We start from the raw sequence: 19,892 nt of genomic DNA on the forward strand, positions 1-19,892 counted from the left end.
CTATCCTGATGAAGAAATTTATACAATGATTTTTGAAAGAGAATAACATTAAAGAAAAATAGCTCCAAATGCATTTTATGATATGTAAACAAAAGATAGTACCATCTTTTCTTTGTAGCAAGAAAATATGACAGCTTGTACTTTAATACTTCTAAAGTTGAACATATGATATATTTTTTTCCTTAAGTGAAAACTGCTTTATTTTATAACATAGAGTCAGGAGTCAGTGCCATCTATATGGTTTTACATCTCACCATGGCCCCAAGTCACAAAGGTGAATTTCTTCTCTCCATTATGTCAGCCAATCTGATTCACGTAAATGGCTAAACCCTAACGTGCATTAAATATAAAGCTACAATTATAAACCAAATAACTTCTCCCAAAAGCCATTTTTATTCCTCATAATGTCATTCCCTAAAACACATGTCATACTCTATTTCAGAAATCACAGCTTTGATTCATTCAAAGTTTAAATATATAACATAGAATTTATGTCTCTCTTTTTGACAATTTTAGTTAAGAGCTGGTATCATTTAAAATATCAAGAAACTCCAGTCCTGCTGATGTTATACAGATGTCTCTTTCAAGCAGCATTACTAAATCACAATAAAAAGGGGGGGGGCATTTTTAACCAATACAAAAATGCAGAGTTATGGCTATATAAATATATAGCAGTATGAACCATTGGGGCCAAATTTTCAGAGACCCAATCAGGAGTCCTTTTGATGTGCTTGAGATTTTATGCCCACAAACTAATTGTCCCCATATTTGGATTTTTGTGCCTGCAATCTGCCTCTTGCTTCTTCAGCTTTAGAAGCAAATGGCCAAAGAAAGCCCCAGTTTGTACAAAATTAGCTGTCAGCAAGGTTAGAGTGTTTGGGGGAGAGGAAGCACGCGCTCTGAACTACTCAAGAATCTGATGAAAACCAAGCCCTTAAAAATAATACTAAATATAGTCTCATTAGCAGATACACATTTAGGTCCCACCATCCTATATTTTTAACATAATCTCTGTCAACATAGGAACCCACTAAATAAATTCCACATTTCAATATAAAGATAAATTTATTAAAATAACCTATCTGTGTGTTTTCCTGTAAGTGCTACCAAAGAGATCGTTGTGCCATATTTCATTTCTGGCTGATGGGGTTGTGCTCCCCGGGCCTAACGTGACAGAAGGGTCAGCAAACTGGAGACTCCAAGACCTGAGTTCTGGTCCAGCGAGTCGTTAACCGTATGATCCCACTTCTGTCCTTCAATTTTTGGGTCCTCAGTTTACTTCATCTGTAAAAGAGGAGGATGGACAGGAGACCCAAAGCCCCATTCCAACTCCATTCGAGAGGATGCCCACTGACCACTTTACATCTTTATGAAGATGTAAAGATATATATGCAGGAGGTGGTTATTGATTACAAATCCTATATTCCAGGGCAAAGTTAGAATTAGAAGCAAGATGAATGAAAACCACAGAAAAATTACAAAGAGAATTGGATGGAGAAATAAGCATTTTGAGGACAGTCTTCATTTTGCCGTTCATTATTCAACATCTCTCCTAAATTTTCTATGTCCTTTAGGATATATACATATACAATGTATATGTAATATATAATATGTATATAATGGACAAGGGTCATTAACTGCATTCAGTCTAGAGACTGAAGTTTTTCAAGAAGGAGAAAATAAATTTTTTTCTATGTCATGTCTTTTCTTTTTTTAATTTATCTATTTGACAGAGAAAGATCACAAGTAGGCAGAGAGGCAGACAGAGAGAGTGGGGGAAGCAGGCTCCCTGCTGAGTAGAGAGCCCGATGCGGAGCTCGATGCCAGGACCCTGGGATCATGACCTGAGCTGAACGCAGAGGCTCAACCCACTGAGCCACCCAGGCGCCTCTCTATGTTATGTCTTTTAGTAGCACTGCTCTTCTCTACATCTGAAAACTTAGGAAATGCCTTTTACCTAGCAGACTTCTTTTCCTCTCCTACATGGAACCTTTTGCGGAGGCCTCTTACTTCTTCAGTCCTACTGCTGTTAGAGCTACCTCGTCACTGTACCCAAAGTACCACCCATTCTATCTCTCCAAATCTGATCTATCCAGAAGACCCGACCTTCCAGAAACTCTGACACTCACGATGCTTTCCTTATTCTGAACTGCCACAGCTTACTTAAGGTTGGGGGGGGGGGGGCAGGAATCTATCCCTTGGTTGCTAGGTATCAGGCACTATGTTAGGTGCTATATATTTTTTTTCTCCTAGAGAGAATTTTTCCAAGTTAAATAGTGGTTCTCAACTGTGGCTGCAAATTAGGATCACCTGAAAAGCATTAAAAAAATCCTGGTGCCTCAGTTCCATACCAGTGGTTCTGATTTAATCAGTCCAGGATACAATTTGAGCATGGGGATTTTAAAAAGCTTTGTAGGTAACTCTAATGGGCCTCATTGAGGCCCGTGCAGCTCGCTGGAGGCGGAGCTCAGGTGTGTGTATGTCTCCAGAGCCCACACCCTATTGGCACCACACAGATATCTTTACTCAATTATGCCTTACCTTTATTGTGTTGTAACTATTTTACTGTATAAATTGTAACCCTCTAACCTGATTATAAATTTCTTGAGGTTTAGCATTGTAAGTTAAGAGGTTTACATACGTTAATATATTAAAGTGCTCAGAATATCCCTAGCATCTGACACGTGCTGTGAAACGTAATTTTTTTTTTTTTTTTTTTTTTTAGTTATTAGGTTTTAACACCAATGACACCTAACATCTAGTAGGGTAGATATTTCAATTACATAATACATTAAAATCCTCCCAGGGAGTACTATTTTATCTCCCCCAGTTCTCTCTTAATAGACCCACAATTTTTCTTTCCTTTTCTGTGAGCCGTAAACTTGATCTTCTTTCATAGTGTATTATTTCTAACTATTCCACAAATACACAGTTCTGACGTCCCTGAGGTCATGAAATGTTAATGCACCATATTCATCACCTGAAATTAGGAATTCTCACTAAAATTAGTGTCACACCAAATATTTTTGTTACCAGAACCACAAAGCAAAGCCAGAGTGGGTAAAGTTGTTCATTTTTTTTTTCTTTCTAACTCAAAAAGCAGCTAGGAATATTTACCTCCTCGTTATTTCGAAGAGAAACAGCTAGTGGTAACATAAGCAAGACCTTGAGGGTAAGGCCTTTGATTGCTGGAGATGTCAGGGTATTGTCCACAAAGGATGTAAGTAACCACTCCGTATTCAGTGTATGGGTTCAAACTCCACTTCTGAAAAGATGAAGAAGGAAAAAACAGAAAGCAAAAAAAAAGTCATATTTTGAATTTTTTTCCAATAAATCATTAATATGTCAACTCACACTAAAATTGGAAGTATTTGAATACATATCACTTTATCAATAAAATAGAAAAGATCTCAAATGCATTGCGAACAATTCATTTATCTCATAAGCATTTACTAAAGCTTGTGACCTCCTTTGTGCCTGAAGTCTGTTAGTAACAAAGGTAAATTTGACATCGTAATTATAACGTGCATTAGCCCATGAAATCCTCCCACCTCTCTTGCTGCTGAAGAAATGAAGGTACTAGAGCTTAGAATGTGCTGAAGAGATTCACACCAAAATGGTCATGAGGATGTGTGGCCAACTGCCTTAATGTGAGTGGCTTCCCATCTACTTTGGTCCTATTAAGTGCTAATGCATTATTTAAAAATGAGTAATAATGGAGGAGCATCCAATTGCTTGGTTTTTCGTCAAGAAGGTAGTTTCACAGAGCAGGACTCCTACTTGATTTCGGCATAGGCTGTGTTACTTCAGAACCTTTCTACATGTTGCAATTCTATCTGGTTGGCGGGGGGCCGTGCCTCACTCCGTGGACTTACACGGTGACGAGTGGTGTTCTCACCGCAGTGACTGAAAAACTCGTTTCACTGGGAAAATCTGAACAAAGGCTTCGCTTTCCATTCCAGGCCAATGGATCGTGCCTTGCCTTAGCTGTTCAGACAACAGGACCTGCGACTGGAGAGAAATAACTTGGCAACCCCATAACTGCCAATATGGTGTTCTCACTAAGCCCCAACTCCAGCAGTGCCTGGGAGGAAGGAAGGTAGGTTCTGGATCCGGTGGGGGGAAGCCTCTCATTCATGCCCCCTGTAGCACCAAGAGCCATGCCATTGCATTGACTAGACCTGTTCCTGCTCTCTTACTCGGCAGATGATATCTAACCGCATGCAGTTGGCTTTTAGAGTCATGGGTAAATGTTATCCTAGAAGGGCCTGAACGATCCTTGCTCAGAATGCTCCATTATTTCCAAATAAGTCTACTTGACAGATGGACGACATTAAAGTCCTGTCCCATGCTGCCCCAATTCCATGCTGGTTTTCTCAGCACACGTTGGTAAGAGCTTGCCACATCAGCAGACAGACAACAGTCCGGGGCAGCTGGCCTCGTCAGCGGCCACCCCAGCAGGCCCCAGGGTTGCAGCAAGACATCTGGAGTTCGCTTGCTGGAGCAATGAAATGTCCCTTGCATGTCAGGCTCACTTCTGCTAGAGCTTCCCGAGTGCATGACATGCTAACCTTCCTGATCTTCTTTCACGTTCCTGGGCAGGTCTCACGTGGACCTCACTAGGCTGCTTTCCCTTTAGTGAGGCCTCTAAGCTGATCTGTCGGACATGCAGTGTCTCCTTGCTAGGCGCGCTCTGAGTAGGTAGATCCCGGCCGAGCTCTTGGACGTGTGAACTGGGCACATAGACTGAGATGCCTGGTTAACATGAAGTAAGTAATTCTTATCCAGATTCTCAAAGTACTTTTTATTAGACAGACATTTCCTTATAAAGTGTTTGTGAGCACTCACATAGGGGCAAGACTGAGTTCAAAACCCTATTTTCTTTTTTTTTTTTTTTTAAAGTTCTGTTCATGTGTTAGGAAAAGAATGCTGGAATGAACGTATGCCAGTTTTTCAGATCAGCCTAGGTTCAGATCCTCTACTAGCAAATAATTTGAAAATAATGATGGGGGTGGGGGAGGGTGGAAGGGCAGGGCAGGAGGATAGACATTCTCCTTCATGGTGATGCCAATATAAATGCCCCAATTTTCATGACAGGGAGTAGCCCTGAAGATGAAGCAGCCCTTAGTTACTTTTTTTTTTTTTTAATTTTATTTATTTATTTGACAGAGATCACAAGTAGGCAGAGAGGCAGGCAGAGAGAGAGGGAAGAAGCAGGCTCCCTGCTGAGTAGAGAACCCGATGCAGGGCTCGAACCCAGGACCCTGAGATCATGACCTGAGCCGAAGGCAGAGGCTTAACCCACTGAGCCACCCAGGCGCCCCAATCCCCCTTAGTTACTTTTAAAAAGGAAAGAGAAGAACATAAACATCTAGAAATGTATGAACCACCAGTCTTATTAACTGAGAATTGATTCTGTGCAAGGAAATCAGTGTGCTGCTACATTTTTTATACCTTAAGTCTGACCAGACGGTAAGCTTCATGAGGACGACGGACATGTTTGAATCACTAACATAATCTCACTGCTTAGCTCAACTTTTTGATATGTAATGGTCACTTAACAAATATTTGTTGAATAAACGGATAGGTTAAAGTCTTTATTTCCAATCATAAATCTGTGAGATAGCTATTATATGTTTTCTACTTGAGAAAACTAAACCTCAGAGAGGTTGACTAATTCTCCCATGATCCCACACAGATGTACGGCTACTACTCTGGCATTTTTAACCACCAACTTGGACAATCCAACATCCACATCTAAGAAATGCAGGACTGGAAGCAATGAAAATAGTTGTTGCTGCAATAGTTAGACATCTCTAAAGTCTTCCAGAATACTGTTCTGACCTCAGAATTTAGAGCGTTCAGGAAAATTCCAAGATGTCACAGTCTATTAACCTGAAAGGCAGTAGATGCTAATTTAAGTTCATAACTAAATTCCATGGCTTTTAACATGACACATACTGTTTCCCCGGCTCACGTTCTTCATCCATAAAGTAAAAGAAGCCTATATGATCTAATCCTGTAATGTAGATTAAATAGTTTGCAGAAAGCAAAAAAAGCCTTCTCCCTCATCTGTCTTAAAATACTGTAGACCTAGTGGCTTAGGCAACAAATGTTCATTTCTCATAGCTCTGTAGGCTGAGAAATCTTGAGATCTGGAGACCAGCCGGGCTGGGTTCTGCGGAGAGCTCCTTCCCAGCCTCCATCCCCCGCCTTTCTGTGGCGGTCACCAGACAGAGGTAGAGCTCTGGTCCACCTCTTTTTGTAAATACACTAATCCCGTCATGGAGACCCCACCCTCAATACCTCATCTAAACCTGATTGCCTTCCAGATGTCCCACCTCCTAATACCAGGGTAGGGTTTCAGTATAGAAACTGGGGGGAGGTGGATGGCAGCACAAATGATAACAGTTTTTGTTAATTTCAAGGCTGGTTATTAGCAACTGTACAAAGTAATGGTGAGAAAAAGGGAAGATCCCTTTTTTTTTTTTCACCTGTTACAGAGGATGTTGCAAAGTCTGAAAATAAACCCTGTGTTCAGATTAGGTGATCCTGGCGGAGACCAGCTGGCGGACTGCTTAGTAGTGAGGGCTTATCTTAGTGAGTATCTTAGCCCAGAGGCACCATTCAGACCCTCCTGCTCAGATCTCTGGTTGACTGGCACACTGGCCATGGTTCCACAGAGTTTGATGTGTTTACCCGGATACGAATGTATTCTATATACTGCAGGGAAGCATTGTACATTTTTAGCAGAAGAGAGACATGGTCAGAATTAGAAAAATCCTTCCACAACAGTATAGAGACTGCCTACAGGGAGGGGGATACGGGTGCAGGGGTGCCAGAGACTCTTTAATGGAAGAATTCCATCATACAACCTTGAGGAGTCAAAGCAAGTATAGATTCTCAGTACAGATTTCTAAAGTATGGATTCAAAGATAGAATATATATTCTATAGTATATGTATCGTATAATGCTATTGATGTAAAAACTAATACGCACATGTAAACATGCCTGCATACACAGAACATTCTGGAAGTAACACCATCAAGAACGATTACCTAAGTGAAGGGGAGCAGGAGAGGGATGGTGTTATGACAGGACTAACTACATATTTGGCAAGGCCCAGGCAAAACAAAAATGCAGGACCCTGTGTTCAAAATGATTAAGAGTTCCAAGACGGTAACAGCAGAGCAGGAAAGCAAGCCCAGGACCCTCCCACTGCACGGACTCTGGGCAGCCCCCTGGGTCACATGCCCATGAAGGCAGCTCAGGGAGCAAAGCGTGGTTGGCAAAGGGTGAAGAGATCTTTTTTAAAATATCTGTGTGGTATGGATTTCATTTTCATGGGTGAGCATTTTTTTAATCTAAAAAATCTGTATTTTAAAAGGTTGTATAAGTCAGAACCAGGGCAGAGGCAGTGGAAATCCAAAGGAGAGAGAAAGTCCGAGCAAGAAATTTTATATTTACGACCATGGGACAGGATACCATACAGACAGGTTCACACACACCACACAGCCCAGACATCATTGTATAAATGTTCACCATCGTGACTATCATATAGCACTTACATTAAGAAAACTCCGTTTATGAATAGAATTAGGTTAACATAAAGTTTTCCCGATACATTTATTTCTCACTCTCCATGAGAAGAATATACAAAGTATCTTAAAACTCTTTCATTCCTAAGCGAAGACCATTCTCATCCTACCCAGAATTTTTCATATCGTGATTCTATTCCAAAGACAAATGTATGTTAAAGTGTACCAATTACAAAAATAGAAAAACAAGGAACATAAATATTTTGTTTTTTAAACACCATATGTAATGACATTTTTGGGGGAGGGGGAAGACTCACTTTCTACTATGTCAAACATTCAAAAGAAACATGTTACTTGAGCGAGTTGGTACAGAAATGGCCTTCCCATCTGCGTAAGGATAGCAGGGCTGTGGAGCAGTGGGAGCTTGGACCCACGGGCAGTTCGCAAGTCTGTACTACAGCTCTGATCCCATCCGACAAGGTGGTTGTCTATGCACCGGCTCCATCAGATTAACTCTGCTGCTGTACATCAGAAAACTTGTAAAAACAAGACTTTGTAACTTTCTTGATGTTCCACTGCTCATTCGCTCATCTAGCTTTTGTTGAGTTAAGAATCTATTCTAGGGGCATACAAACGCGATCCTCCAAAAAGCTAAATTTCTAGTAGAAGGAGATCCATGAGAGAAGCGACTGTTAGAACATAGTGTGTTGCAGACGTAGAGAGCAGCTCGAGGCTGGCACTCCGGGTTTCAAGGTTCTGGAAGGTTGTTAAAAGAGCCTACACAGGACTGTGGTGGTTGTTACAGGCGATCTACCAAACTCGTTACTTTGAAATGGCTTGGACTGGAAAAAATGAACTAGAAAAAAACAAGGATCTTCATGCTCCCCCTCCCCGAGCCCGCAAAGACTATGCAGTGAAAGTCCGATCCCTCCAGGGCTAGTACCTTCTTGGATTTCCTTTGGATTGGAGGGAACAGATGATGAATGCAAGGCTGTACTTGGAAATGCATGCCCACCTGTGGGGATGGAACAAGGCACAAATCCGTTGAGATTTAAAGAATGTTTCAAGTTTCTAGTAACTTTGACCAACAACCACACTGTGCTTGGAAGCATGTGAGCTGCACTGTTACTTTCTAGACTCACTGGGTTGCCTTTGCTACAGTGATGCGAACAGGAGGTTGGTCTCTGGAGGAAACATGGGAACAAGATTTCTCCTCAAAGCAGTCAGACCATAAGAAACTCTTAATCTCAGGAAACAAACTGAGGGCTGGTGGAGGGGAGAGGGGTAGAGGGCTGGGAGACGGACAGTGGGGAGGGTATGTGCTACAGTGAGCGCTGTGAATTCTATAAGACGGAGGAGTCACAGACTTGTACCCCCGAAACAAATAATACATTATATGTTCATTTGAAAGAAAAGAGAGAGAAAAAAAAAAAAAAAGAAAAGATTTTCCCTCAAAGCATTTGTAGCCCATTTCAATGTCATACTTGTTTGTGTATGAAGGGCAGGTAAACACGGGGCTCCTTTTAAACCCTCAACTTATCCAAGTATGAGTGATTTCACAGCTATGTAGAGGTTTTGTGTTGTGTAACTGTGCTGAGTCAAAGCTAAATCAATAGAAAAACACAAGCTATGTTTTCAATTACACTCTCACACATTTCTCCAAATAGATACCCACCTCTTACTTAATAAGTTCTGAATGGAACATCCACAAAAATTTATCAGAGCATAACTTTGTAATCACAGTGCGAAATTTAGAGGCTATAGTTTAGAAATATGATAATCAAATTTACAATGGAAAAAATTTAGGAGCCTGACCAAATGGAATTAAGCAAGCCCTTATTTTGTTTGTCAGTTGAAAACACAGCTCAGAGTTTAAAACAGTATCTGAGAGAAGATCGCAATTAAGAAAGGAAAATATAATAAGGCAATAGTTACTGAAAGTACTTAAACTCAGCTGTTAAAACAGGGAATGTAACTTACATCTTTAAGTAATGTTAGCAAGTTAAGTAGTGTCTTGGACTTGAAGGTATTTAAATTTTTGAAGTGTGGCTAATTTATAATAATATGTTCTGACTGATATGTTACAGTTACACAATTCATGGTTTCTTGTCAGTTTCGATATAAAGGGAAGAATAAAGTGGAGGGAAATCACCTCACTCTCACCAGGAAAGAATGGCTTATCCGTAATGCCCTCAGTCCAGATGCAGTGGCTATAAGGATCAATAATTTTCTTCCACACAGCTAGAAGACCTGTGTCTGGGTGATAGAGTTTAGTTGTTTGTTTTTCCTTTTTGCCAAATTTCATGTATTTGAGGGTGATTTGCCTAAATGGCAATTTACATTTGTTCTAGGCCCCAAAGAGCAACTTGGCTGGTTACCTATAGCCAATTTAATCAATATGCACCATTGGAAACATTCATTGTAACCATATTATATTTCACGGACAGTTGCTTTGCTGAGCTAGATTTTCATCATACCCTAAATATCATTAGCTCTCTGATCAGCCTTAGCTTCCTAGTAGGACTGAATGTCCCCTTGCTTCATTTAGAAATGAGTAATGAGAGCAGTGAAGCTTAATCACAGGGCTCATCAGAATCACTGTGGAGCTTTCTAGATGGATGGGCTATGGTTGGCCCTGGATTGGAGGTAGTGTGTAAAACGCCCCTTCACCTCACTGTCATTTCCTTATTTACCTATGAGAGAGCATTAATGGACAAGATTAATGGACAAGTAGCTTCTATGGCAGGCCTATGTGACTTCCTCTCCCGGAAGGTTTCAGTGGGTTCCTGTGAGTTGAGCTGAGTCTTGTCTTGGCATCTACATGCATTTTGTTTGTTCTGAAGAAATATCCCTATTTCTGTGAACACTTAAGATAGAATCTCTGTTACGAAGAAAGAAAGGAAGGAGGAAAATTATTTAAAATCAAGGGGTTTTTTCTGGCCTATTGATTCTACAGACACCAATTCTTTTTTTTTTTAATATTTTTATTTATTTATTTGAGAGACAGTGAGAGAGAGCATGAGAGGCGAGAAGGTTAGAGGGAGAAGCAGACTCCCCATGGAGCTGGGAGCCTGATGCGGGACTCGATCCCGGGACTCCGGGACCATGACCTGAGCCAAAGGCGGTTGCTTAACCAACTGAGCCACCCAGGTGCCCAACAAACACCAATTCTTTTTCAGCCTCAACAGATGAGGAGAATCTGAGAAGCTAATGAGCTCCGGCATTTTACTGCCTTTATATTGACTCAACCCAAATAGCCGCCAGTGCTTCTCTTTTCATTTCTCTATAACTTGCTTTGCTAGCTATGCCCTTGGTACTTTTGATGACTCTGCAGGAAAGAGGTAATAGAGTACAATATTTGCCTGTTTAAGTAGCACCATTGTTAGTTCTCTTCATTGATGATGAGTGGAATGAAAATCATTATACTTTTTTTTTTAAACGATTTTATTTATTTATTTGGCAGACAGAGATCACAAGTAGACTGAGAGGCAGGCAGAGAGAGAGAGGAGGAAGCAGGCTCCCTGCTGAGCAGAAAGCCCGATGCGGGACTCGATCCCAGGACCCTGAGATCATGACCTGAGCCGAAGGCAGAGGCTTTAACCACTGAACCACCCAGGCACCCCCCACCATTTTTAGGAGAAAATCATTATACTTTTATATTTCAGCCAAAATTCCCAATCTTGGTTGCATTTTCACTACTGCTAATACTGATATTAATACTAACAATACTTCCTGCTATTTTTTGTCTCAGGGACAAAGAAATCCTTTTCTGCATCATAGGGATTATAAATGTAGCCTTTCATGTGCTTCATACTTTCGCTAATTCACACGTGGAAGACTCTGAGTGTAGGTTTTAGTTTCTTCCCCAGAAAGACAGCATGTAGGAGAATGTGTAAAGGCTAGCTAAGCGTTCATCAGACCCATTTCCTCCTCTTCCTGGCCAATGTAGTTGACTACAGTTCTCAGTCTCCCTTGAAAGTAGGTGCTGTCATAGACAGAGCTCTAACCCGTGGAATGTGTGAGCAGCAGTGATGTGCTCAGCCGCCCTGCTGGGCCCACAGACACCCTGGCAGCTCCTTACCCCTTCCCTCAGCCGAATATCAATGCCTACAAAGCTCTTCAAAACCATTACTGAAGTAGACACAGTCTAACCATCTGGGGACCCTGCCCACACCCCACACATACACCTGCCCGGAACCACCTGGACTATGTTCCTAAAGGAGAAATAAACTTTAGTCGTATGTAGGCCATTCTACTTTGAGGGGGCTCTATTTGTTATAACCTACAGCCTACCTCACTTAATACAGGGGCAATATAGTATGAGGAAATGAAAGCGAAGATAATTAAACCATTTCATGTGTTTCTAATATGGTGAATTTTAAAGAAGCCCTAAGCTTTAATAGAGCCTAGGAACATGATACGCGTTTAGGTCCTCTGGTCCACGGTGGTGTGAAAAAGAGTAGGAAATATGCCAGCCCCTGTAAACTTCTCGGTGAGAATCTGCCTGCTACTGGGTCTTGGAGCTAGAACAGATACAAAACTCCTCTAAACACATCTTTGTCTCCCACTGATGAGCTGAGGTCCTGCCTCCCAGGACATAGCCAGGCACAGAGGCTTCTGCTCCTCTGCAGAGCCCACCTTGGGTTTCCCTCTTGCACTGGAGAACCAGAACTTTGGAATAAAGTTGCCACCTGGATCCAAAATAGGATTCTCACGATTCCTGTGATGGGTTTATTAAACCGACCCTTAAGCCACTGTTTCACAAAAATAGAAATAAAATTTGTTTAAGCTGATTATTTTTATGTGAATTTTCAAAACATTTATAAACAGAATGGACTTACTATGTTCATTTTGGAAAACAGAATAAACTGTCATATCCTCCCCTGCAAAATAACCGCGGGTAAATTTCCAGGACCCTTTCTACACATCCACGCGCTTTCCTTTCACAAACATACCATCATCACTTATATTCGGATTGCAATGAGCTTTTGATAAAAGTTAACTGAAATCTTCCCCATCACACTGTATTACAGTATCATTGTTAAAAGATTAAAAAAATTCAAGTGGATGATTATACCTTAATAGAAGGAATCTGGAAGACATTTGTACTGTTTCCATTGTACTTTGCTTTTAAAATATATTGTAATAGACATCCTTAAATATTTCCTAGAAGTGGAATTCCTTAAAATTTGCCAGTTTATACACACAACAGCAAAGTTTCCACTCATCCATTTAACACATAAGAACCGACTCTTATGCCAGGCACTATTCTGGGTCTTGGGATTCAACAGTTGAAAAGAAAGAAAATAAAACCTCTTCCTTGTGGTCCTTACACAGTTGTAAGTGAGAGGGGTCATTTCCCCAAGCTCATAAGATTATAGGGGCTTTCAAAATCTTTGCTGTTTTGGTAGGGGGGAATAAACTAGCTATTGCTGACGTTGGTTATTTTTATAATTGCTTGCTAGTTATTTATATTTAATGATCACATTTTTTTCATTAATTGCCTATGCCAACCAGAACCTATACATGCTAGTGTGAAGCAATAATGTTGACAGGGAAGAAGAATTATTTACAAATTTTATGGCCAGTTTTGAGTATTTTTATGGAAATTTGGGCCTTTTAATGTCGACCTTTAAAACAAATAATGTACAAATTTCCTTTTTGAAAATTCCCCAAATTGAAGGATCTAAAAGATATAAAGATTGGCTGTTAGCCATGTAACTGGGGGGAAAAAAACCACTCTGTTTCCTGACGTTGTTTTTCAATTGTGTACATGCACTTAAAAGAACTGACCTTTCGAAGTTAGAAATCAGCCTCTTACAAAACTGCTCCCCTACAGAACAGGCCATCTTAAAATCACAACTGCATTTTCATTTTAGTTAGAACTTATCATCTCTCTCTTTCATAGAATAGAAAGGCTCTGGGAGAAAACAATTCTCTAGGAAATATTCCTCCCAGAGTCCTGACCACCAGACTTGAAAAACGCTACCTAGTTATTTGCAATTTAGCACTCGTTTTGCACATGTTGGTGGTGAGGCTTCCTTCTCCCAAACCCCGCAGCTCTTGTTGGTCCCTGGTCAGGAATGGAGAGGCGAGGGCTGGTTCTGACAGTGTTGGTTTGCTCAGGGTGGTGAGCTCTTCCCGGTTCTGCATCCAGAGCTCAGGCTTCACCAGCAGCCTTGTGAGTCTGGGGAAGGGGGGGTGAAGGGGTGGGGGGATCTCCAGCAGACTTCGCAGGGCAAGCGCTCTGACGGAGACACTCCCCATCTTCTCTGACGTTTCCTCTCAACAAGCTGCTGAATTTAAAGTGCTTAGCAATGCACTGCAAGACCCCCTGGATGGCTCCGCACACGCTACGGGCCTTTCCTGTGCCTTCATGCTAGCTCACATTGGGAGCTTCCTGTGTGCCAGGAACCAGATGGCTGGGACAATCTCACTGATGTTCTCTAAGGCGGTGCTGTTATCCCCCCCGCCCCCCACATTTTACACGTAAGAGGAGGAAACCTTGGAGCAGTCATAATTTATCTAAGATTATCTAGTTAACAAGTAACTGTACCTTAGAATTCTGACACATAACTCTTTTTGCCTCTGACGTTTTTGTGGGCTGCCTCTTTGTAGAACGCCACAAAAAAAAGGGACCAAAATGTTCTTCTCTCGTTAACAAGCAGCTTCTTTGATTTTCCTAAGCCCCTGTATCTCTCCCTGTAGGCCACAGTACAGACCCCCAGTGATCTTACTGACAGCCCAGAGATACCCTAGGAGGGATTGCAACTCCACACCATGATGAAAAGAACCCATCGGAAAACCTGTAGTGGCAATTTAGTTTTAAAAAGCTGGTCTCAAAGTTCTTTTATCAGTGTTAAGACCTGAAAAGTTCTCCCATCTAACCAAATTCTCAAGTTGAGGTCCTAACGCCCAACACCTCAGAATGTGACCGTGTTTGCAGGCAGGGCCTTTAAAGAGGTAATGAAGGCGAAATCAGCTCTTATGGGCGGCCCCTAATCCCATGTGACCGGTGTCCTCACACGAAGAGGAGATGAGGACACAGACACACACAGAGGAAAGACCATGTGGAAAACTCAGAGAGAAGGTAGCCATCTACAAGACAAGGAGAGAGGCCCTCAGAAGAAATCAACCACGCAAATACCCTGATTGTGGACTTTTGACCTCCAGAATAGTGAGAAAATGAATTTCTGTTGCATATGCCACCCAGTCTGTGGTACTCTGTCCCGGCAGCCCCAGCAAACTGATCCAAAGGGAGCTGGTAATTACTAGTATCTGAAACGAAGAGCTTTCCAGATTATTCAAAGTTCTCTTTTAAAAATCAAAACTCTAAATCAGAAAAACAAATTGTTATATAGGTTAAATCCAGTAAAAAGAATTTCAAGGGATTTCACAAATTATTTTATCATATCAGATGTTTATTGCCCCAAATGGAACTTGACTAAGAGGATCAGTGACTGGGGCCTCGACACCCTAAATTATTCAGTTTAGCTTGATGGTGCTTCTGATGTTTGATCTGAGGGCAAATCGGAGATGTCTTGAGGATTTCTTCACACAGCTCATTGAATACACTTACCATGGAAAGAATGAAATTTGCAGATTCTTACTCACTTTGCTGTGCATGGACAAATGCAGTAGTCCTGAGAAATGCCAGCAATGGCTGCCGTTAAAATCAGAGAAAAATATGTGCAGGGCTAACAGAAAGAGAAATCCCAACACAGAGAAAACTGAAGAATGAAATAAACCTGTCCCAAGACATTAAAAAGGATTGTCTCGAACAGAAGTCCCTTTGACTTTCAATTCAATAAGTATTTTTGAAATGTATGCATGGTAGTATGGGGGAAATTAGAATTTAGGAATTAACCCTGACTCTGACCTCAAATATTTCTTGACATGAGATGAGAAAAAAAGACACAGACAGGAATAGCCATAATGTCATGTAGTCTTTGATAAAATCTGTAATGGAAATTAAAAATGTAATGAAATCACAGAGGACAGAGAAGGTCATTGGACAAGCTGGGGCACTGGACAAGACCCTCTGGGAGTTACGGTTTTTTCTTTGGGGTCTGAGCTTGTGCAGCGTTTACACAGGTGGGGTTGCCGAGGGAGGAGCTTGCTAGGCAGGCAGATTAGCACAAGGGAAAACAGACGTTGTGGAGTGCAAATCATGTTCAGCAAAAAAGTAGGAGTCTGACCTGCTTACCTGAAGGGAAGCCTTGGGAGGACGGGGCCATTGACCCTGCGTTTGGAGTCAAAGGGCCTAGGTTTGAGTCCTGTGTTCCCCATTTACCAGATATATGAACCTTCAATTGTTCCCTGAGCCTTCTGAGCCTCAGATTGCTCCTCTGTGAAATGGAAATAATGACTCAAACCTCACCATTATGATTAAAAAGGAGTGCCCTGTGTGAAGTCTCCACCTAGCAGAGTCTGATATGCAATAAAAATTCTGCAAATATTGGCTCAGCCTCAATCACATAGGCTTGACTATACAGAAAAATGGAGACCCAATAAGGTTTTCGAGCATGAAGGTGCAAGCTCCGGAAGTAGGCATTGGGAAATTTATCCCAGTAGTGCCGCGTGTACAGCATGACTTTGAGGGCAGCCTTTCCCACAGTTTTGGGGTGATAGGAGCCTGAAGCAGAGCTGCTTCATGGGGCAGTGGGAGGGTTTTGAAGGAGGTGATGAGTAAGAGTCTTCCCGGGCAAATGGTGCTGGGGACTGCTCCCTGGGTCATAGTCAGAGACTCAGGGTCCAGCCCTCTGGCTCTTTTCTCAAACAGTGGCATGACTTCTACTGAGCTATCCAGCCTCTGTGAATTCTCAGTTTTCGCATCTATGAAATGAAGAGGTGGGAAAAAATATCTAAGTATTCTTACAACACTAAGGTACCTCATGCTTATTTGTTTTTTGTTTTGAGTTTCTTTTTTTTTTAATGTTATGTTAGTCATCGTACGGTCCCTGATTCAGGCCTATCCGAATCAATAAAATCTGTTCAGCTCATTAGATGGGAAAGCAAACTACCTAAGGGAAGTGGAGAAACCCAAGAGAGCCTAAAGCAAAAAGCTTTAAACATAACTGAGCAGGTCAGTGGCTGTTAAAATTATGAGGAATATGGAAGAGAGGAAAATGAACAGGTTTGGGGGAGAATATGATTAACATCATTTCTAACAGCTGAAAGGGCTTTCTTCCAAAGAATTAGACTTGTGGCTTTAGGACTATTCAACAAATGACTTACTTTGTATTGTCTCTCATACCATGTAAACATCAGATCTGAAAGCAAATGTTTTCCTCTAATTCGTAGATTCTTTTCATTGGAGATTCAACCAACAGAGGGATAATGTACTACCTGATCGAAAGACTGAATGAAACCCTGCAGGAATGGCAGAAGGTGCATGGCACGAAATTCTATCACAACATCAACGGTGGGAAGACTTTGATCAGTTACTCCTACTATCCCCAATTCTGGATAAGCCCTTCATTGAGACCAACATTTGAGAACGCGCTCGAACATCTCTTGCAAAGGTACAGTGGAACTATTATGGACGGCACAGTGCCACAATGGACCGACGTTTCGCTGGGGGTCATCATTGCTCCCTGTCTATCAAATGTGCTGAAAAGCTTAAATCCCAAGTAATGTGACTGAAAACAAGTTGGAAAGGACAAGGAGGTCCAGTGATCGGGATGCTAGCTATGACTCAGAGAAACGTGAGGCACTGCTGAGAAAATGTTAACCATCTGTTTCAAGGCAACATGTGTTGTTTTCCTTTCTGGATTTCAGATCGCGTCCCCTGGAGAACACAGGCCAGACGGTGTTGGTTGTTGGTGGTGTTCAGTGGCTCAATTCCAATCACCTACAGATTATTCACAAGGTTTTGAAGAGGTGAGTTTCTGCAACAAGAATTGTCATTAGCATTTGGAGTTAAAAAGAAAAGTCACCGTTGAGGTGATTAAATTTTATCGAGATTTTTGTGGAAAGGACAGCTTGAAGTTTAGAACTCGGGTTTAAAATGTTTCAAAATACTTTTTGTATCCATCACAAGAGGGCTCTTCAGTATCCACATTTATATTTTCTACAGGTAAAAACACACCCACTGACACATAAAACTCTGTCCACAAAAAAAAAAAAAAAAAAACAAAACAAAAAAAAAAAACAAAAACAAAAAACTAAAATATGCCAAATCTATAAAATGAGAATTTAGTCTTATATGCCAATTATCACATCCTAAAAGAACTCCATTGTATTTGTTTATGTAAGCACAAATACCAAGAAATGTAATCAAGGTTTATGACCTCAGAATTCTGATTATTTCTCAGGGAAAATTTACTCAATATCCTTGTGATCATCAAAACTTTGGGAATTGGATTTCATCTCCCAGTGGATGGATTGCATTTCTTGACACAGGTAGGCCCATTCCCTCTAAGCTACATGAACTTTATGGTTCCTATAAGGATCTTTGTTGGTGTCTGAAAAAGGACCTACAAGGCATTATATAAGAGTCAGCCACCTTCATAAAAATCAAAGGAGATAATGCACTTAAGGATTAGGATTTCAAATCCATTATACTTATTCCTGGAAATAAGGAGACCATGTCCCATTAACACATTATGAATAATGCTTTGAACTCCTAAGACAAGAAAGGGGATGCCATGCTATAAAAAATAAAGAACTGAAGGGTGGATCAGAGAGATTCATCTTTAAGTATCCCTTTACCCCACGAACATTTCATACACCTTAAAAGACTCATGCTGAAACCACAAATGAAATTGTCAGTATCAATGAGTACTTTAGGAAAAGGGTGGCTTTTTTGAAGATGATTTCTGACTGATTGCTTTTAAAAAAAAGTCTTTGAAGTAGTATCATTAGTTTTATCTTTGCTTGGATATTCAGAAAGGGGAAGAGTTAGAGGCCTCTGACCAGTTCTTATAGAAAAGCACTGAACAGAAGTCTAAGAAAAGGAAAGAAAAGCAAAGAAAGGCACTATCTGTAAGTAAGAGAAGCAGCAGCACTTGTTAAAGCAAGGAGAGTTCAGGGCAGGCGGGACTTCATGGCTTTGTTCAGGGGAGACGGGAAACTGTCCATTTACTGTATACATTGAGTGAGGTGTGTGTGTGTGTGTGTGTGTGTGTGTGTGTGTGTGTGTGTGTGTGGTGTTGATCCCTCCTCAAGTTCCCCAGCACAGATGACACGATTCCCTTTCCCTCTAAACCATTGCCTGCCTCGGTGTCAGATCTCTGATCCCAAAGCAGGAGAACAGATAGAATGTGGCCCAAGTCAGGGATCCAAATTCAGCCTCTCAGAGGTAATGTGGGGAGGGGAAAGTCCCTTAAGATGAGTTGACGTATTTAATATCTGGGGTAGCTGAAGGGTCGGAGACTGGATTAGACGACAGTTCCTTATTAATGGTTTTGAGTTGAATGTCCTTGAATGTTATTTGAAGGCTACAGTCAAGGTTACAGTTCCTTCAGGACGACTCTGCTTTGAGCCCCCACTTTACCCCTCTCCGGAACTGCAGTGCTTGTGGCTCCTACTTTTATTTAGGTTCCAAACTCAAGATTAGTTCATCACAGCAGACAGCAAACATTTCTGCAGCACTTTCTCTGTGCCAGATCCTGTGTTCAGTCGTATGTCTCCCAGCACGGCTTTGAGGATCCCCATCAATCTTCTCAAACAGAATGAAGACTAAAGGAGAGGAGAAACAAAGGGGAGAGGATAGAACAAAAGAGATAGGGAGACTTGCAAGTAGAGGCAGAAAATAAGGCTGAACTCAATTGTTGCCGGCATGGCCATTCAAGAGCTTGCCTCTGCTGTTCTCTGTAGACTTGCTACCCGTGCGTATGCACACATGTGCACACATGTGTAAACACTCATGCACGCACTGCTACTGAGCTCAGTCCTGCTGGGCAAGTTTCAGTTCCTCAAGCACACCATGCTCTCACTCACGTCCGGGTCTTTGAAATCACTGTTCCCTCTGCGTGGAGCCCACTCTCCCACCACCTGTTCGCCTGAACAACTTCCAATGATCCTTCACGTGTTCGTTTACCACGGGCAGACTTAACGGATACACGAGACTGGATTGGCTAGTCCTGCCAGGAGCTCCTGTGATAGAGTCTCACGTCTCTGTTGATGCCGCTCAACAGAGACAATCCTTGGTTGTCTGTCTCCCCTGCTAGACGAATTTCTGGGAGAGCAAGGACCAGGGAGGAAGGAAGGGCTGCATTGCACACTCTGCTACCCCAAATGCAAAACACCATCTTCAGCACATAGACCGTTCAAAAAATATCTCCTGCAAGAATGAGTGAATGATCCTTCCTAGGGTTTGTCTCCTCCTAGATCGCCCCTTCAAGACTGAGA

General features: G+C 41.6%; 1 protein-coding gene across 4 annotated transcripts in view; it reads left to right on the forward strand.

Moving 5' to 3' along the window:
• CPED1 (cadherin like and PC-esterase domain containing 1) overlaps window positions 1-19,892 on the forward strand; it is a 265,626-nt gene that overhangs the window by 227,971 nt on the left and 17,763 nt on the right. For all 4 annotated transcript variants that reach the window (XM_045062916.1, XM_045062917.1, XM_045062918.1 and 1 more), the window contains 4 exons: window positions 3,963-4,099; window positions 16,842-17,062; window positions 17,319-17,420; window positions 17,855-17,942. In XM_045062916.1, the coding sequence (XP_044918851.1) occupies window positions 3,963-4,099; window positions 16,842-17,062; window positions 17,319-17,420; window positions 17,855-17,942 (548 nt within the window). The remainder of the gene's footprint in view (window positions 1-3,962; window positions 4,100-16,841; window positions 17,063-17,318; window positions 17,421-17,854; window positions 17,943-19,892) is intronic.

Source organism: Mustela putorius, unplaced genomic scaffold (assembly GCF_011764305.1).
Source record: "Mustela putorius furo isolate JIRA1106 unplaced genomic scaffold, ASM1176430v1.1 tig00003845_pilon_pilon_pilon, whole genome shotgun sequence".
In the NCBI taxonomy this organism is placed as follows: domain Eukaryota; kingdom Metazoa; phylum Chordata; class Mammalia; order Carnivora; family Mustelidae; genus Mustela; species Mustela putorius.